The sequence below is a fragment of the Pollicipes pollicipes genome, unplaced genomic scaffold (assembly GCF_011947565.3).
Source record: "Pollicipes pollicipes isolate AB1234 unplaced genomic scaffold, Ppol_2.1 Scaffold_7261;HRSCAF=8764_pilon_pilon_pilon, whole genome shotgun sequence".
In the NCBI taxonomy this organism is placed as follows: Eukaryota; Metazoa; Arthropoda; class Thecostraca; order Pollicipedomorpha; family Pollicipedidae; genus Pollicipes; species Pollicipes pollicipes.
Window position 1 is genome coordinate 44956350 of NW_023597054.1, and position 17781 is coordinate 44974130.

General features: G+C 49.0%; 1 protein-coding gene across 2 annotated transcripts in view; it reads right to left on the reverse strand.

Moving 5' to 3' along the window:
• The window catches only part of LOC119112306 (galanin receptor type 2), a 47757-nt gene extending 40945 nt beyond the window's left edge, over positions 1-6812 (reverse strand). For both annotated transcript variants that reach the window (XM_037236422.1, XM_037236421.1), the window contains exon 1: positions 6590-6812. In XM_037236422.1, the coding sequence (XP_037092317.1) occupies positions 6590-6729 (140 nt within the window). In that variant the 5' untranslated portion in view covers positions 6730-6812. The remainder of the gene's footprint in view (positions 1-6589) is intronic.
• Positions 6813-17781: the final 10969 nt, after the last annotated feature.

The window sequence follows — 17781 nt, forward strand, 5'->3', positions numbered from 1 at the left end:
ATACATCGGGAGGGCGCTCTCTAAACACCCATCCATGTATCGGGAGGCGCTCTTTCAAACATCCAGGCCATGCATCGGGAGGCGCTCTCTAACATCCATCCATACATCGGGAGGCGCTCTCTAACACCCATCCATGTATCGGGAGGCGCTCTTCAACATCCAGCCATGCATCGGGAGGCGCTCTCTAACACCCATCCATACATCGGGAGGCGCTCTTCAACATCCAGCCATGCATCGGGAGGCGCTCTCTAACATCCATCCATACATCGGGAGGCGCTCCCTAACACCCATCCATGTATCGGGAGGCGCTCTTCAACATCCAGCCATGCATCGGGAGGCGCTCTCTATTATCCAGCCCTCCATCGGGAGGCGCTCTCAACGGCAAATGAGAATGAACAGTTCGACTGGACTCTGGAGCATAGGTGAGACTAACCGAGACGTCTCCAAAATAAGCGGGCGGTGTCCGGAAATGACCTGGGACTGTCGCCGCTCTACGCTGCAGCCAGGAGGAGCAATAAACCATCGCCTGGTATCGTAACTATCAAAAACGAACACCCAGTGCCACTTGCGATTGATGAGGCAAACTAAAGCCGAACCAATTCAGAACCACATTGCCGCCTACCCCATGAGCTTCACCAGGAGGCGGGTGCTGCCTGGGAGCGCCGTGGCACGATGTCACCTGTAACGCAGTGTGACAGCTCGCCGTAGCTGATGCACGTTTACAGGAATACGCGGCGTTATCAGATGACAATCAGTCGGGTGGCGGCTGCCCTCCTATCCTATATCGCCGACGCCGGTGTACAGACGGCCGTCCATGACACGGGCGTTATCGCGCGGCCGCCTGTTGACAGCACCGCTGCAGTCTCATATGAGAGCGGGCGAACCTGCGGAGCGGGCTCTCGGCTGCGCTGTATGACCGAGAGGGGGACGAGAGGAAGCCGGGTGGGGCCTCTGGCGGTCACAGCGTCCCGCCCATCCAAGTCTCGAGGGGGTCTTCGCGGCCGTGATTCTCCTAAGTATCGAACCATGATCCGCCTCTGGGGGCTTCGATGTACCGTCGTGCTGAGCCGTGAGCACAGTTGGCGACCCGCGGTGCCCACGCATGCCAGAGACCCCCGGCGGCCGGCGCTCGCACGCGGTGCTCAGTGTCGGAAGCTCACGATGTGCTTAGCGTATCGTGAGCGCGATGCCATAGCATAGCCAAATTGGCTGCGTAGGGTTCCGTGCTGGTATGTGACATGCTCTGCGCACAGGGCAATCATGCAGTCATTGACTGGGACGGCCGCACTTATCCTCAGCCACGCTGTCCGCAAAGGATGTGGACAATGCGGCATTACCGCACGAATGGTGGTGTCTGTAGTTCGAGGTCTCAGATACAGAGCAGTGGTCCTAGCGTTACTGAACGATCTGGAGAGAGCAGTGTTCCCTATTGTTGTAAGTAATAGGCCCTACGTCAGTCGAATGACGTAGGATCCATGTGACGTCGGTGATGAAGGGTGTAACGAACGGGGAAGTTCACAACCGACCCAGCGGACTCCTGGCAGTGCACCACTTGGTGATCTTTCTGATCTGATTTTTCGTAAGCGTGACCGTCATTGGCAGCGGCGAGAACGGATCTGGCGTCGCATGCAGACCTCCATGGCTTTGGAGCCTTGATTTGCGAAGCCTCTTACAGCGCACGATGGAAGACTGCCAGCTGCGAACGTGTGCGCGGTCGGCTAAGTAACGATCCGCCGTAATCGATCGGAAGGCACAGCGATCAGACGTCTGTTAACTGGCGCTCGCCGCGAGTTATACTCCTCTTTGACGCGATGTGCATGGCTGTTGGGCTGCAAACGCAGTGGCCCTACCCAAAAACAACTTTGAATGAAATGCGCTGCTCAGAACGGAGCGAAACGAAACGAAATTTGAGAGGAGAGAGAAAGTGCTCGTCATTGATATGATGCTGATGTCAGCCGTTTCTGCCGGGTGGCAATTCTTCGAAGTTATGGCCCCTAGCAGGGCCTCTGACGGAGGTGAATATGCAGTGATGCGTTTCATTCTGGCAGTGTTTTAGTCCACAACGCTTCGGCGGAAAAGAAACATAAAGTAATCATTATCCCAGTCGTTCGCAATTTGGGCCGGTTAGAAACTGTTCTTTGCGCCAGAGGACAAACAACGTTCCTAATGTCATACATCACCTTTGCTATCATAATGTCACGAAACGTTCCCAATAGCCTCTTTGTTGGGAAAAGCGTTTACAACACGTTTACGCTAAATTTCACATCTACATGTGTTCGGACACGAACCACTCCGCGCACGGTCCATGACGTGCATTTTCCTAGTTTGTAGGCGCTGATTCTGTCCCCAAATGTATGGCCACTAATTTGAACTTTTTTAGTGTCATTATCTACATTCTAGTTTCAGCCTATGCTTGTCATGCATCTGTCCATCTCCAATATGTCAGGCCTCGTTGGTGATGTCAGATCAGGGTGGATCGTGTCAGGCCAGGTCGCGTTGGGTCCACTTTTGTGTGCGAATCAAGTGTTATCCGCATTTGGTAGTACCATATCACCGCAAACTGCACGATGAAAACAGTCAAATTGGTTTTTACAACATTCACGCTCTATACAATCTCTTAGAGCACGTAATCGCCATTATCGTCATTTTTATGGTCCGTTCAGCTCCGAGAAGGGGTCATTAGGTATGCCGCTGAGACTCACTCGCACTTTTAATGACAGTACGTCATACGCTGATTTGTCTTTGAAAGCCAACTTAGTCTGACGGTCTCGACTGATGATAGAGAGTCTGCGCAACTCCTGATCGCTGACTCGCGACTGCCTCTGAGAAGGGGCTGTTGATTGGCGAGCGCTGCATGCTGCACCACCGTAGCCAGTTCGCTCGGGACCACTGCTTGTAGCAGCAACCATATGCATTAGGATACAGGGATCAGGTGTGCTGCATGCCAGTTTAATTGCGACGCTGCATCGCTGATGCGGCCGCACTGTCGCCGACCTGGTGAAACGCGAGGCTTGATTTAGGTGTTCTAAAACAATGCACAAAAGGATGTTCTGCCGGATCCGCCAATAGCGGCGGATCGAGACGGATGAGATCTGTCCAATTTGTGTTGAGTGTGTTCTGGGTCTAGTTTGATTGAATAAAGCCGTGATTGTTGAAAGCACTTTTTCATCACCTGGCCCCCATCGGACTTCATATCCGATGGAGGCCAGGTGAATGCGGCTATTGGCTTATATGTATATGTATATGTATATGTGTATATATATATATATATATATATATATATATATATATATATACTTCGTGCGGCTATTGGAAGTCGAGCTGACACGCGCACTTTCCACATTGCGATGTAATGTTCTCCCGCGCGTTTCACCCAAAGAACAGTGGGGTTTGCCTCTGTCCAGGCGGAGAGCAGACTTGCCTGCTTGTCAATTCAGGAGACTGCTAGCTTGTTTTCTGCTGCCGTCACCTGTGAAGTCATCTCTCAGTCCTGTGAAATCCTGTGAAGTCACCTCTGCTGCCGTCACCTATCATTCGCGTCTGCAGAGCAGCTTAATCTGATAATCCTGTCACACTTCTCGCGGCTAGCGTAACCCTTGTTCCTGCGCTCAGGGCTGAGTGACCTTTGGGGCCTGTCCTCGGGGCAGACCGACCTACTGTCGCTGCCCCCGGGTATGCCGATTCCCCTTCGTTGTCTGCGTAACTTGCTGACCTGGTGACCGTGTTGCGCCCCCCCCCCCCTCCCCAAAGAGGTGGCTGGCGCCTTTTACGAGCCGAAGACTCGAGTCTTTTTTGGCAGTTGAGGATGCCCACGGGACTTAAAAATATCAAAACGGGCCCTCGAGGCAGTTAAATGGGATCCCCGACAGAAGTTCCAATAATCCCAAACCAGGGTTCTTACAGCGACGACTTGGATGAAAGGGCTCTGGCAGCGACTCGTTGGCTGAAAGAGCCTCCCGTGCCACGATTTGGCCCCCTCCTGGACGGGATCCCAGCCACACCACTGGTCAGGGAACTGGCTGAGCTGGTGGTTCTGTACACGGAGCCAATTGATCTGTCAGGAACGCGTGAACTCATTAAAAGTGGGGAAAACAAAACATATTGAGGACAAAGATGTGCCTGGCTCCCGTGATCTATCATCGGGCAGCGCCGGTTACTGGCCCATGGCTCCTGAACGAGCTGAATATGCATCATGGAATGACGCTGAAGTACCTCTCGTGAACCGGAATTCAGTACAGGATTATGCGAGGGGATCCAGAAGAAACCAGGATCTAGCCTAGATTTATACGAGAGAAGCAGCGAGAACCAAACGCCAGTCTTATGTCGATGGATGCAGCGTAAGTCAGGATGTGACCAGAATGTGTTGGGTGGGTGGAGTAGAATCAGCATCCTGCCCGGAATCATTTCAGGGCATTTAACGGGAGCCGGGATCCGGCAGACAGCAGAACCCTGCTCTTTATTATCGCTAGTAATCATAATTTGACTGTTGCAATTTCAAAACATTTAACATCCAGATGCAATTACCGAAACATAGTTGATAAATCAAGACTTTGGAGCCAAATTTGCCCCTCTCATAAAGTTACCTTGAATGAAATGACATTACGCCTGCAGAAAATCATGCGGCAAATTGTATTCCGTTTGTTATCAGCTTTTCCTGCCTCGAATTCAGACAATATAGCGTCCCAAACCACTAGTTTTACAAAGATGCGTCGTTTTTCATCGCAATTTATATATATATATATATATATATATATATATATATATATATATGCATCATTTTGTTCCTGGCAGTCGTTTCGCGCCTTGAATGCGACAGGCTCTCCAATTTTGTGCAGCTGGCGCGAGGTCGGATCTTCTCAGTACACCGGGGCACTTCACAAAGCCACAGTTGCTCTTGAAATGGAAAAGAGTGAGAGAAATCGTGCCGTGGTTTCAGCCAGACAGCGCGGCGCCCCGCATCGCCAAGGAGACCGGTAAAAAGCTTAAGGCACAATTAGGAAGAAAGACGTTCTGCCGGTTGTTGACCGTAACGACATATTCGGTCGGGCGCACGAAGATAGCATCAACAAAAACAGCCTTTGGATCCTATGTGCAACGCAGTGTCGAACTAAAAAACACCACTGAAACTACAGCAGGAAGGATGATTTAGAGTGGAATGAGAGTGTTGCCAATGGAACAAAGGACGGCAATATCCAGTGTCCAACCGAAGCAAATGAGTCACTAATCACGCTTCGATATATATATATATATATATATATATATATATATATATATATATGTTAAGCGCAATCAGAAGATCCGGCCAAAAACCCGGGCTCCAGTCGAATGATAGAGCCACATTGAGGCATAAAGCCATAGCGGGCCGAAATGATCGGTCTGAGCTATCCCACCTACACCACTGCATGAGGTGCAGAATTTACTCCCACGGCTTGTGACTGCGCTCTCCGGTACCGATTTCGAAGCGTCTGACAAGAAAAGCCTTACCATGACGCTGCCTATAGCCATGAATTCATCAATGGGCCAGAGAACCTCTTGCAGAGTATGTCATTTATCTTCCGAAAGCCTTCGAAACGGAGCTCATATTTTCAGATTTGTGACGCTAGCCAGAATGCGACGTTTCATATGCCGAAGAGCCAATTCCAACCAGGATGCAAGGAAGTCAAGTAATTATAAAATACCCTACCGGAACCAGGATGAATGAATGTGTTTTTACAGTAGAACCAGTGGCACCAGGATCAAAAGTCTGGTTTAAGTGAAAGAGCTATTGCGAATTAGTTTGCACGGTATGACTTTTGCAACAATGAATGTGAATGCAACATTGCACAATGCACAATGCACACAATGCACAAATTTTGCAACAATTTGCAACAGTGAGTGCATGCGGGATCTATACTCTGTTTTTTTTATAAAAAAAACTAGAGAAAACCAGAGCCCGGGTCTATGGAACCAGGAACCAAAAGTACAGGGCGGGTTGTACGTTAAGGCACCTAGACGAGTCCGGGTCTGTTGTTCGTTTTCATAGCATACCTAATGAAAACTTACCCTCCGGGTATCAATTTTGCGAGAAAAAGGTATGAATTAGGAACCAGTATTGCAAGCCAGGCAAATATGTGGTTGTGAATGCATTTCAGCGCACAAACGCCTCATGATGAGACGTGCGCTAGATTCGTCTGCTGATTTAAATGGGTAAAGCTAGGTTGAATCGAAGTTGTGGGAGCTGTATTCTGTGCCTCCCTTCCCCAACGCCCGAAGATCGCGTCCCAGGAGATCGACTAACCAGTCGTCCCTGTTCTCGACTGACCTGTCATCCCTGTCCTCGACTGACCTGTCGCTCCCATCCTCGACTGACCTGTCGTCCCTGTCCTCGACTGACCTGTCGTCCCTGTCCTCGACTGACCTGTCGCTCCCATCCTCGACTAACCAGTCGTCCCTGTCCTCGACTGACCTGTCGTCCCTGTCCTCGACTGACCTGTCGCTCCCATCCTTGACTAACCAGTTGTCCCTGTCATCGACTGACCTGTCGTCCCTGTCCTCGACTGACCTGTCGCTCCCATCCTCGACTAACCAGTCGTCCCTGTCCTCGACTGACCTGGTGGCGCTGCGAGTGCGCGTGTCCCTCTTGAGTGCGATGATGATGAGCGTGTTGCCAATGACGCCCAGCACAAATGTGATGCCGTGCGTCACGATGACGGGCACGAACTGCGGTATGAACCGCCACGGCTTGAGCATCTCCTCCGGGTCGTCGTACGCGAAGGCCACGCCCTGGCCGTGCCTGCTGGCGTTCGGCGCTGCCGCCGGACAGGAGACGCAGCCCGAGCCGTCCATGGTCGCGCACTGCCGCGCTCGGCGCCGCCGGAGGCTGCGACCGACGGCGCCGACGGAGAGCGCATCGACACGGACGGGGAGAGGGGAGGGAGGTGACGGAGAGGCTGGCAGGTCCTGCGCGCCCCACCGGCGCAGGCTGCGACGTCACGCCTGCAGCCTCGTGGCAGGGTCGGGTAGAGACAGCAGATGTGATGAGGACAGACATGCAAATTGTCCCGAACACGTGCTGTATATTCAGAGGTGATTATGCATTGCATGCCATTCTCTCTTGGCCATAACTCATTCATGATTGGAGCAGCCAGTAAAACGGAACGCCCTTCGAAGATTATACGCTTGGATGACCAAACGATGAATGGGAAGGTAGCAACTAACAACTATGGTAGGTCAACTCGAAAGGTCACTAAGGTCGAAGTGAAGGAAGCCCCCGGATATATGAGTTCCAAGGCTGGATTTAATCTGATCTGAGCTGAAATGAATGCATATGTCACGAAGCGATCTGAACCCAGTTATTGCTTGCCTCACTTTTCCCGGATAACCTGTGTCTAATGCGTCTTCACACGGCCACATCATACAATCACATCATGCAATCGTGCAGACCACGACCAAGAAGTCATCAGTAAAAATTCCCCACGCCCAACACAAAGGGTATTAATTGGTTTTCGTTCTGGGTGGGCTGCGTAACCGGAGTAGATGTTTCCTTTTATGCTCGTGTCGACAGCAGTTGCATTGCTGGAAAACGGCTTGGGATCATTTAATGAGCTAAAGCTTACGTTGCTGATGGTACTTTTACTGTTTTATTTAACGTTGCTTGTCATGAATAAAAAAGCAAATGTTTATAAGTTAATGCATGTTTCCGACATCAACACTTCCTAAGGCTATCTCTCGCCCAGTTGGACATTTATTTTGCTGGTGAAGGCATGAGGCACTGGAGTGCATGAAGGCACTGCGAGGCACTGCGAGTGCATGAAGGCATGTACTCGCATGTGCATGCCTATGGATACCAAAACACTATTTTGATACAAAGCATGCTGTTCAAAGTGCCTACTATCCAGTCAGGTTAAAGAAGCAATAGGTCAAAATTTACAATGGACAGCTTCACCACCAGGAGCACTCACAATCGTCGGCGAAAAGCCCTGTGATCCCATGAAAGCAATGTTTACGAGTGGAGACATCACGTGGCAGCCAACTGAAATGAGACGCAGCACCGAGTTTTCATGTTATTCGGTTTTGTAGACGGGACAGTTGTTGTGGCCATGTCACAAGCTACCGGGATCTAAAAGTAAAGAACTCTGTTTTGCTTGATAGCAACTCAGGACAGTCGTATGCCGCTACAAAAGCCGGCGGGGGTGGTATTCTCCCTGATTCCAAAATTTGAGCATCATCGCAACCTGCACATTTTGGTCATTATTGCCAGATCGTAATACCCGTACTCATCAGGACTTGAAAAAGCAGGTATCAAATAGCCAGCTGCATCATGCAATCAGCGTCTTAATGATATGCCTAGTCAGAACGCATCCTGAAATGAGCCCGAAAATCATCAACCATTTCAGTATATTTTAATAGTGCGGAATAACCTTTAGAACTACACACCCTGGAGACGCGCCAGTACGCCATTCTCGACTCTTTCATGCTTAACTTCCATGCGTCATTATCGTGAATCATTTTGGGCTTTCATTTTTTAATAAAATTATCTCCACATCTGTCAGCAAACATTTGTCGTACTCTGTTCGTACATTTCCCTGGTCATGTTTCCCTATTACTATCGGTTTCACATCACTTGTCAGAGACAATAGTTATCTACATCTGGAAGTGGAGCACTGTATCTAAGTCAGATCTTGGGTCCGGACCTAGGATACTTGCTTAGCTCATACCACATGCTTCCAGATTGGATCCGAATACAGGCTTTTGTCTTAGCGAGATATTGGCTTTACTCAGAGAATGTTTCTGGTGCGAATGAACCATATGTATGAGCCATATGCCATATGAGAGTACTCCTGTGGTGTTTCCTTTAATCTTAATAATCCAGATGTTCCAACTATTATGGATTAGTTTTTACAATGATTGAAATTGAGCCTGTAAGTCTGAAATCACACTGCTCAAATGTCAATAAGATTTGTGGGTTTAAGCTCGCTTAAAAAAGAATACGGACGGGCAGGGTTTTGAATTTGGTCTATGGGGTGGGCGGGTTTTCAAACCATCAAAAAGTGGCAGCTCTAGTTGCGATGCCATGCCGCGCAAAATATGCCACAATGGCGCTTCTTGAGGTACAATTATACAATATATAACATAATAATACCTGAGACACTATCAATGCGCAAGGCAAACCATTTAGCAGCTGGCGCTACGCTCCGAAAATTTATCAACTCAAGGCAACCTTGCTCTCGCTTAACCCAGCAGAAGGAATCCCCGGCGTGGTAAGCACATACAACGGAGCCGCAATCGTCTAGTAAGATTCCTCCCCACAGTGGGTGTTACGAATCTGGTCAATGGAAAAAACAACTGTCAAGACAGTGGGACAACGGCAAAGAAGCTGGCCATCATTGAGTTACGAGAATGAACCGGACTTTCAGGGTTTTCACACTGAAATGTTAGGACATTGAAAAAGCCCAACATCACAGACTGTTGCCAAAGGACAGAAAAACACGTTATATGTACAATCTCAGGGAGAATATCGGTGGGGGGGGGGGGGGGGGGAGGGAGAGCGTGCGGGGAGAGCATCCTGGACCTCGCCATCTCCTATGGCGGAGCTGCTGCCTCTGAGGTCGGCGGTATATTCAACTCAGACCACCGTATGGTGACGACTCAGCATTCTGTATAATGTGGGCCGGCCCCCCGCGCTTCCCGATCTAACGCTTACAGTTACAAACAGGCAGGCTTCAACGGTCTGCGCTCAGCTCTCTGGCTCATTTCTTGGCGCATTCTAAATGATTTAAATGTTGATGATGCTGTCAGCCTGTTCTGTGATCTTATGTTCGCCACCACTGCGGACTTCGTACCTGTTGTTGAGCTCCGAAAGAAATGTCCTCCATGGATAAGACAGTAGTATTAGCCTTATTTCTCGGAGAAAAACCAAGAGAATGGAAATATAGTTGGGTTGATATTTCGGCAACATTCGTTTATCGAAACAATAGCATAAGTGAAAATCCTGTGGATTCTTTCTGCTCTTATTTAGATAAAGGCATGTTGCCGAATATAAACCCAGCTATATCTCCATTCTCCTGGTTTCTCTCAGGTGAATAAGGCCAGTGCTGTTGTCTTATCTATATGAATAATGCTCCTCGTTAACCCACTGAACAACTTACATAAATTTCCACCACGGTTTGACCGGCCCGTTCGAGACCTGCTGCGTGACAAGGAGATGGCTCACAGACGTGGGAAAGTGCCTCCGACCGCCGCAAACACTTTTAGGCACCATACTACTAGAGCCAACTCTAGAATAGCACCTGATGCTAACTATTGCGAGTATTTGTAGGGTCTAATGCGAGACTTTAAGGACAATCCTAAAGGCTATTGGTCCTTTGTTAAGTCCTTGAAGTCCTCAGCGTACATATCTTTCGTTCTTGAGTGCGATGGGAAAGTTTACAAAGGTGATGAGGAGCGTGCCAACCGTCTGGAGATGTGTTTTGCCTGGTGAGTTCTGCGACCCTAATGGACGTATATCACCTGACCCTGCTTTGCTCGCTGCGCCTGGATGGGGCAGCTTTACCGTGCCACATGGCCGTATAGTCCACCTGTTACGCGATCTCAGTGCACACAAGGCCTGCAGTCCCGACAGGCCAGTGCGCGGATTCTCAGGAAATGTGCTGAGGAGCTAGCTGTTCCGTTAGAAATACTATGCAAGTTTTTTTCTAAACTCTGGCGTCTGCCCTGTCATGTAGAAGCAAGTGACTGTAATACCAATCCACAAGAAGGGGTCCAAAAAGCACGCAGCATTCACTTCTGCTATTGTTTCGATAAAGGCATGTTGCTGACATATAAACTCAACTATATCTATTTCCTCCTGTTTTTTTTCTGAGGAATAAGGCTAATACCACTCTCATTTGAGATCAATGATAACGCACCGTAGCGTTATTTGGAATGGTGCTACCGTTTCCCATCTCGTCCGGTTCGAAAGGGTATAGCACCTGTTTTTCATGTGGTTGGGTTCGAGTAACCAGTCCCGGTGTCCTCAGCTGGGTCACTTCATTCATATTTATATCATTCATATTTATATTCATATTTATTCATTCATATTTATATCAGCCTCAGCTTACTTCAAAACAGCGCCTATCAAAACACGCTTCCCTCAGTCTGACATGCTGTTTCTGTACAGCGTATATCATCACAGGTTTGACTGTGCTCACCTGGCATCACTGTTCGGTCTGGCTACACCCGTCTAACGTTCTCGATACACTGGCCTTTTTCACGAGCCATTGGCACGGGCCAACACTGTTAAAAATTGTTTTGTCGCACGACTGCCCGTTGTCTGCAATCATGTTTTGCAGCAATCTCCCTCAACTGACTTTTTCTATCCAACAAAATAATTCCGATCTGATTTGCTTAGGTTCGCCGGCACACGTGGAGCATTTTCTTGATGACCGGCGTGTTGTATCGTTGTGTCTGGGTGTGTAAGTTGTCTGTGTGACTGTGTGTAATGTGTATAAGAGTGTGCGTGTGTGTGTGTGTGTGTGTGTGTGTGTGTGTGTGTGTGTGTGTGTGTGTGTGTGTGTGTGTGTGTGTGTGTGCGTGTGTGTGTGTGTGTGTGTGCGTGTGCGTGTGCGTGTGCGTGTGCGTGTGCGTGTGCGTGTGCGTGTGTGTGTGTGTGTGTGTGTGTGTGTGTGTGTGTGTGGTGAGTGGGTGGGTGGGTGGGTGGGTGCGTGTGGGTGTGGGTGGGTGTTTGGTTAGGCTTTTCATGATTGTGTCGTATATTTATTACTTTTTAAAACTGGACTGCTTCCGCAATTGAGCTTTTGCCGGTGGAATGCCTATGCCCTAAATAAACAAGTAAACAAACCACTCTGCAGAAATGATGCGTCATCACGCGCTACCTTTATGAAAACAACGCATATTCGCATTTTACATTATGGCTGCGCGAACGGACCTACGGTGTTCTGCTGTCGTGTTCCTAAAGGGAGAGGCATTCCAGGACGGTATAATTCTGTGACATAATGTTGCAAGTGACTGATGGTACACGTCAAATGCGCTCAGTAATCTGCCGGAGGTCGAAAAACACTGAGGCTCCGTAACGATGCCTGGTGTGTTGAAAGGGCGCACCATCCCCATCTTTTGACGTAGCAGGTGAAGCGTCTTCAGCAGGCTTCACAAAGCAAACGTTTGCGTCGCACAGGCTGTGCGTTTTTACACAGGACTTGATGTTTTGGAATGCTTTGTCGTCAGCGTAACGCGCCCTTACGTGTGCCGCCCGAGTGGCGGTAATGCATATGGGTAGGAGAATCACGCACCACACAACTCTGTGGTGTTTGTAGAGATTTTTACAAGAACGCGATGGCCATCATGACATTCCATCGGATTCGCACGCATGTGACGACCAGCGTGTGCCTCGGTTTTTGCCTTGTACCGACTGATACCGTCTTGCACCTGTTCTTGATCCGTGCAGCATGGAAATGGGCAGCCCTGGTGACCTCCAGCATCTTGGTGCGGATGGCTCTACCGAACATGAATTCGGCGAGGCTGGCAGCTGCCACAGGATGCGGTCCGCCGCCAGAACCGTCGCCAGCGCCGACTGCCAGCCTCCTCTCACACACCCGCAGCGCCTGATTGCCTCATAAAAGCCCCGTTCTCACATTCCACTCCAGTTTGCCTCGGACACCGGAGAGCCACGGTGGCGTATTCCGCTGACTCGACAGTACTGCTCGAGCCTACACAGCGTACATGTTTTTCATTCTGTTTGCATCTTTTTCTCATTCAATCGAGCACTTATCTGCAATGACGAGCATGTTCCCACCTCTCGGGAAAGGTCCATGTGTAGGTCATAATGTCAGTCCAGCTGTGGATCTTCCCACAGCCCGTTCGACATGTCGACGCGACGATGAACTCCCCGGGCTGCCTGGTCAAACAAGTTGACAGGCATTACGACCTTTATGCGCGCTTCTGCTCGGTAGTCAGAACCAGGCCTCCACACTGTTCCACAGCTCCTGTTTTGCACGAACAATGTCCTGCGTACCCCTGTGAGTAAGATCGTAAAACTGGGTGCGGAGGGCGTCCGAAACAGCCCTTCTGCTAGCCTTTAAAAGCAGACCATCATGTTCGCACACCTCGCGTTGCACCTGCTTGCCTCCTTCCACGCCCCGCTGGCCAGTCGTTCCCCAAACAGTGGCGGGCAGTCTGAAGTTGACGGCCTGGAGCGGCGGCGCTCGGGATGGCCTGTTGCGCCAAGGTTGCAGGGGTGGCATGTACAGCAACGAGCCGAGCAAACTCCTCCGCGATGTCCCACGGGGACAGCCAGCTCTTGCGTCAGTCAGTTAGGAATTCAGCGGCATTTCGTTTGTCCGGAATATAGGTCACATGGGACCTGTGTGGCTGAAGGTGCGATACCCATCGCTTAATCCAGGCAGGCGGTTTTGGCTTAGATGACGAAACTATTCGCTCTGGCTTGTGGTTGGCGAATGGTTGAACTTTAACGCCATTGAAGTAAATTTAGACAAGTTTGCATTCGTCAACAACCACTAAGGCTTCAATTCAGTCCGAAAATAACTGCTTTTGACGTCAGTCAAGCTATCGGCTGAGGGCCTGCATTGGATGCATCGACCACCAGCCTTGTCTCAGAAGTGGAGCAAAACCGGGGGAGTAGGCTATTCTGGACGATTCGGCCTTTGAGCTGCAGGAGCGCCTCACGTTCTTGCAAGGTCCACCCTCAAGAAGTCTGCAGCTTTCCTTAGCTTTCGGGGAGGAGCCGAAATGTCTGGCACGTCAGCGAGAAATCCGCCAAAAAGTGCGGCAAATCCCGAGATGACCGAACCTCGGACACCGCACAGCGGCTCCCTGGAATTGGGAACCATTCTGACCTCAGCCGCCGCTGACGCCGATTCAGCCCACACTCCTGAAGCTCAGCCAGATCTCAGGCGCAGCCGACCCTTCGCAAATGTGCATGACGATGGAGTCCTGGGGGAATTCATATCATGCGGACGACCGGTCGCCTGTCCAATGAAGCCTTGTCCGAGAAGCTCGCTCAAATCCGCCTCCATGACTGCCTAAAGAGAAAACGGGACACCCCAAGCTTCTGAGTCACTGGTCAGCATGGTGTGACCGCATACACGCTACCAGCATCGCAAGATGCATGAACTTCGAAGACGACAGGTGTCGACTTCAGCACCCGTCAGGACAATACAGGTTTTGTGTCCCATTTGTAGCGGGAATCGTTCCTTAAAGGATTGTGATATCAAGCCAAACAAATAATTATCGGTCTCCGTAGCTTCCGTTACAGTAGCATGTGGGTGGGCATTTTTGGCTTGCGACATATCTTTGAAAAATAACCCAATTTCCCGCAGTTGTCACTCTTCTTTCCCGCGGCATCTAAATCGTCGAAGTCACGCTTTCTTTCACAGCGAAAGCATCTTTACCTCTCACCTTCATTTCTGTCCACCGTTTCGGTCCTTTAGAGAGCACCAACTATGGTGAATTATCGACATATCGAAAACACAACGCTACCGGCATATGAGCTTAGGCCAGAGATAAACATCCGGAAAGGAGCATGGCAGAAATAGCAGCCCTGAAAGACACGCATAACATTCCGGATACGTTGGAAAACATGTCGGTCTACACACACACGCCCTTCACTCGTGGAGACAAATAATAAATCCCCTGCAATGCTAAGGAACGATACTCAAATTGAAACGAGTCAATACAGTAAATGCCGACATTGGAAAGGCATCTGGCGAGCGATCACGCGAAGCAGTCTGACAGCATTTGGAGGCGGACAATTGCGTTTGTTTGCGAAGGGCGTGTAAAGTTTGAATGGTGAGCAGGACGCTGGCAGTGGGGCGAAGTGAGGTGGAAGCGGGCTGAGGGAGCAAAATAGATAGTTTAGTGTAGAATTGGCCTATGGAGCTTTGGAGCGCTGCCCATAAATCCGACCTGTTAAGTCATCGTGAAAAGCAAGGCCTCCAAACACCAACACAGGTGTAACGAGGTCTAATGTAGGTAAATGTGTGCTATACCAGATGACCGTCCGTTGCGATCAACAACCTTTAACAGGTTCTTCCATCGGATGTCAGTGACCTTTCGGGTTGTGTGCAAAATCTTGACCACGAAGCATGCACGTTTGCTGAAAACCCAGGATCCAATTACGCCCTCTGTTGACAAGGCAGGCCTCGACACGTGTCAACACCACTGGTTATACAGTAATTGTTGGTGGCGTGTCTGGGCCTCAGACGTTGTTAACAAGAGAGGCTATTAGGTCTTGCACCCAGAGCTTGCATGCAGGCGACAGCCTTGTATGTGCGCGCTATCAATGATATTGCTGACGTGAAAGTTTTGCAGCTTCTTTTGGCGACCCGTAGTCACATGACTAGCAAGGATTTCCGACTATCGCATTTACGTACTACCCTACAAGCTGCCATACTGTTCAACCATCTCAGCGGGAAAAGCAGGCATCGGAGGCAGAAGAGATCAACCTTGTTTCCGTAACCCGTTCTGTATTCTCACCTACATCAACCCCGTGCCAGAGGTCCTGGACTCCGAGAGGATGTCGCGTGTGTCCGTCCAGATACACCACGAGCGCGGCCGGTAAATGCAACGATCTTCATGCATATATATGTATATATATATGTATATATATATATATATATATATATATATATATATATATATATATATTTGCAAAATTGCATACATATAGACATCGACATTTGTACTTATGTTTATGCGTATGTGGATGCAGGCGTTATGATTCCATGATATTAAACAATTTATCCGCTACTCCAGTTGGCAATAAAACTTACTTCCTGGGTCAGCCGCTTCCACCAACAGCACAACAATTACTGACCAGATTTAATTGCCGTCTGCTACCGCACACACAACTCGTCAGCATGAGAGCGCAGCGTGAGAACAGCGCCCAGTGACAGTCTAGGGGCAAACACTGCGGACCCGCTCAACACAACAAGACGGTTCACCGTGACAGCTTCGGACGGGAGAGACAGGGGATCAGGTCAACGCTGTGACCCCGACAAATGAGTTACGCCTCCTACCTCTCGCGCGGTCAGCACGCGGCAGACATGACGCTTCACCACGCATGTTGACAAACATTTATGCCAGATGTGCACGGGTCTGCAGTACAGTCTATTTTGTTTACCAAACACCGATGAAGAGTGACATGGACCCGCCCATAGTCTGAATTGCTACCAGCTCCAAAGCTGGAACGGAACATGTGCAAGTGAATTAAAATCGCTCCTAAGCGCTACTTTCCACGGGTTTATTAGTACCGCCATTCGTATGCAATGGAAGGCTTGGTTAATAGAGTGGTGCTTGAGGTATCTGTACGCCTTCCACATATCAGATAATTCCTGAATTAAACAGCTACATAAGCTTAATATGGTCTTATTATGACATATAATATAGTACTATGATAGGCAAGATAGTGAGCTTAAATTTGCGGGAAAAATTATGCATATAGATGGAACAGTAGTAATAGCTTTCTGTCTGGTGGAAAAACCCGGAAAAGGAAGTGACAGACGCGTTGATAGTCGGCAACACACCTCTGTCAAAAGGAATATCGTTGATGATATAACTGATGATAATATTCGTTTCGATCAAGGTGTGTGCCGAAATATCAACACATATATCCCTGTATTCTTCTGGTTTTCTACGAGGAAGAAATAAGGCTGTTAGTACTGTGCAATAAGGCTGTTACACTGTCTTAGCTCCAACTGTCCACTGAGAATGTTTGTACCCTCATCAAACGTAAAATTATTTTACATGGAGTGACCTAAGCAAAGCATGTCCAGAATCATAATTGAATGCACATATAAATGCACCAAATCAAAACATGGCTGGGCCTGGATAGTCTGTGTAATTGCGTGCGTAGGAGCTGGATATACGCCCCTCCATGAAGTCAGGTCATGTTTGTTCGAACACCGACAATCAGACCAGAGGATGCGCACTTGCATGCTTTCACCCGAACAACACTGGATTTCTTGCGGAAACGTGTCACGATTCGAATAAGCCCTAATGTTTTATAAATACATAATACACATTTTTAACCATAACACATAAAGCTAGCATATTAGGTATTCACCACAACGCAATAGGCATTCACCATGGTACATCGGATATTCACCACAGCACACTAGGTATTCACCATAATACAGAGCTGAAATCGCTGAACAGATTCACTGGTCAGAAGCAGCTTGCCAAGAGTCTGTCATAGTTTTAAGCAGTAACACGCACTTGGGTGGGGTCGAATTGACCCCCCGAGGATTTTTTCGGAATGGTTTCCAAACGGCGCGTCGTAACCACGGAAAATTTTGCAAATTTGTAGGCAATTGAATAGCCGAGCCTGTGGTATCAAACAATGGGATGCGCTTTGTAAAGTCGCTGATCTACGGCAGGTCAAAGTCAGACCATGGATTCAGCGAAGTCAATTTCCAGGGAATCGTTCAATCTGATGGAACCACGGAGTGTTAGATAAAGCCATACATCTCTGAGATACTTCCTTAGGCAACACAACAATTGAATGACCAAGTTCCATTGATCTAGTGTCAGATATGAATGTCAGACCAAGGTCAAAACCAATCCGCTTTAGTACTCTAGGGCTCGCTACGTGGGGTAGTTTCTGGTGTTCATTTCGAATTTATTGGTGACAGGAACCGCATTAGGCATTTTCCATGGACTTCTTATAGGACAGAATAGGTCACTGACTTAAAATAACCCAGGCCAGCTTTCGTTTTGGGGAACATGCCACGTAGCTTAATGTTTGTTGCTTATCCAAATGCAAAACTCAAAGCAGTCCTCTATGATTTT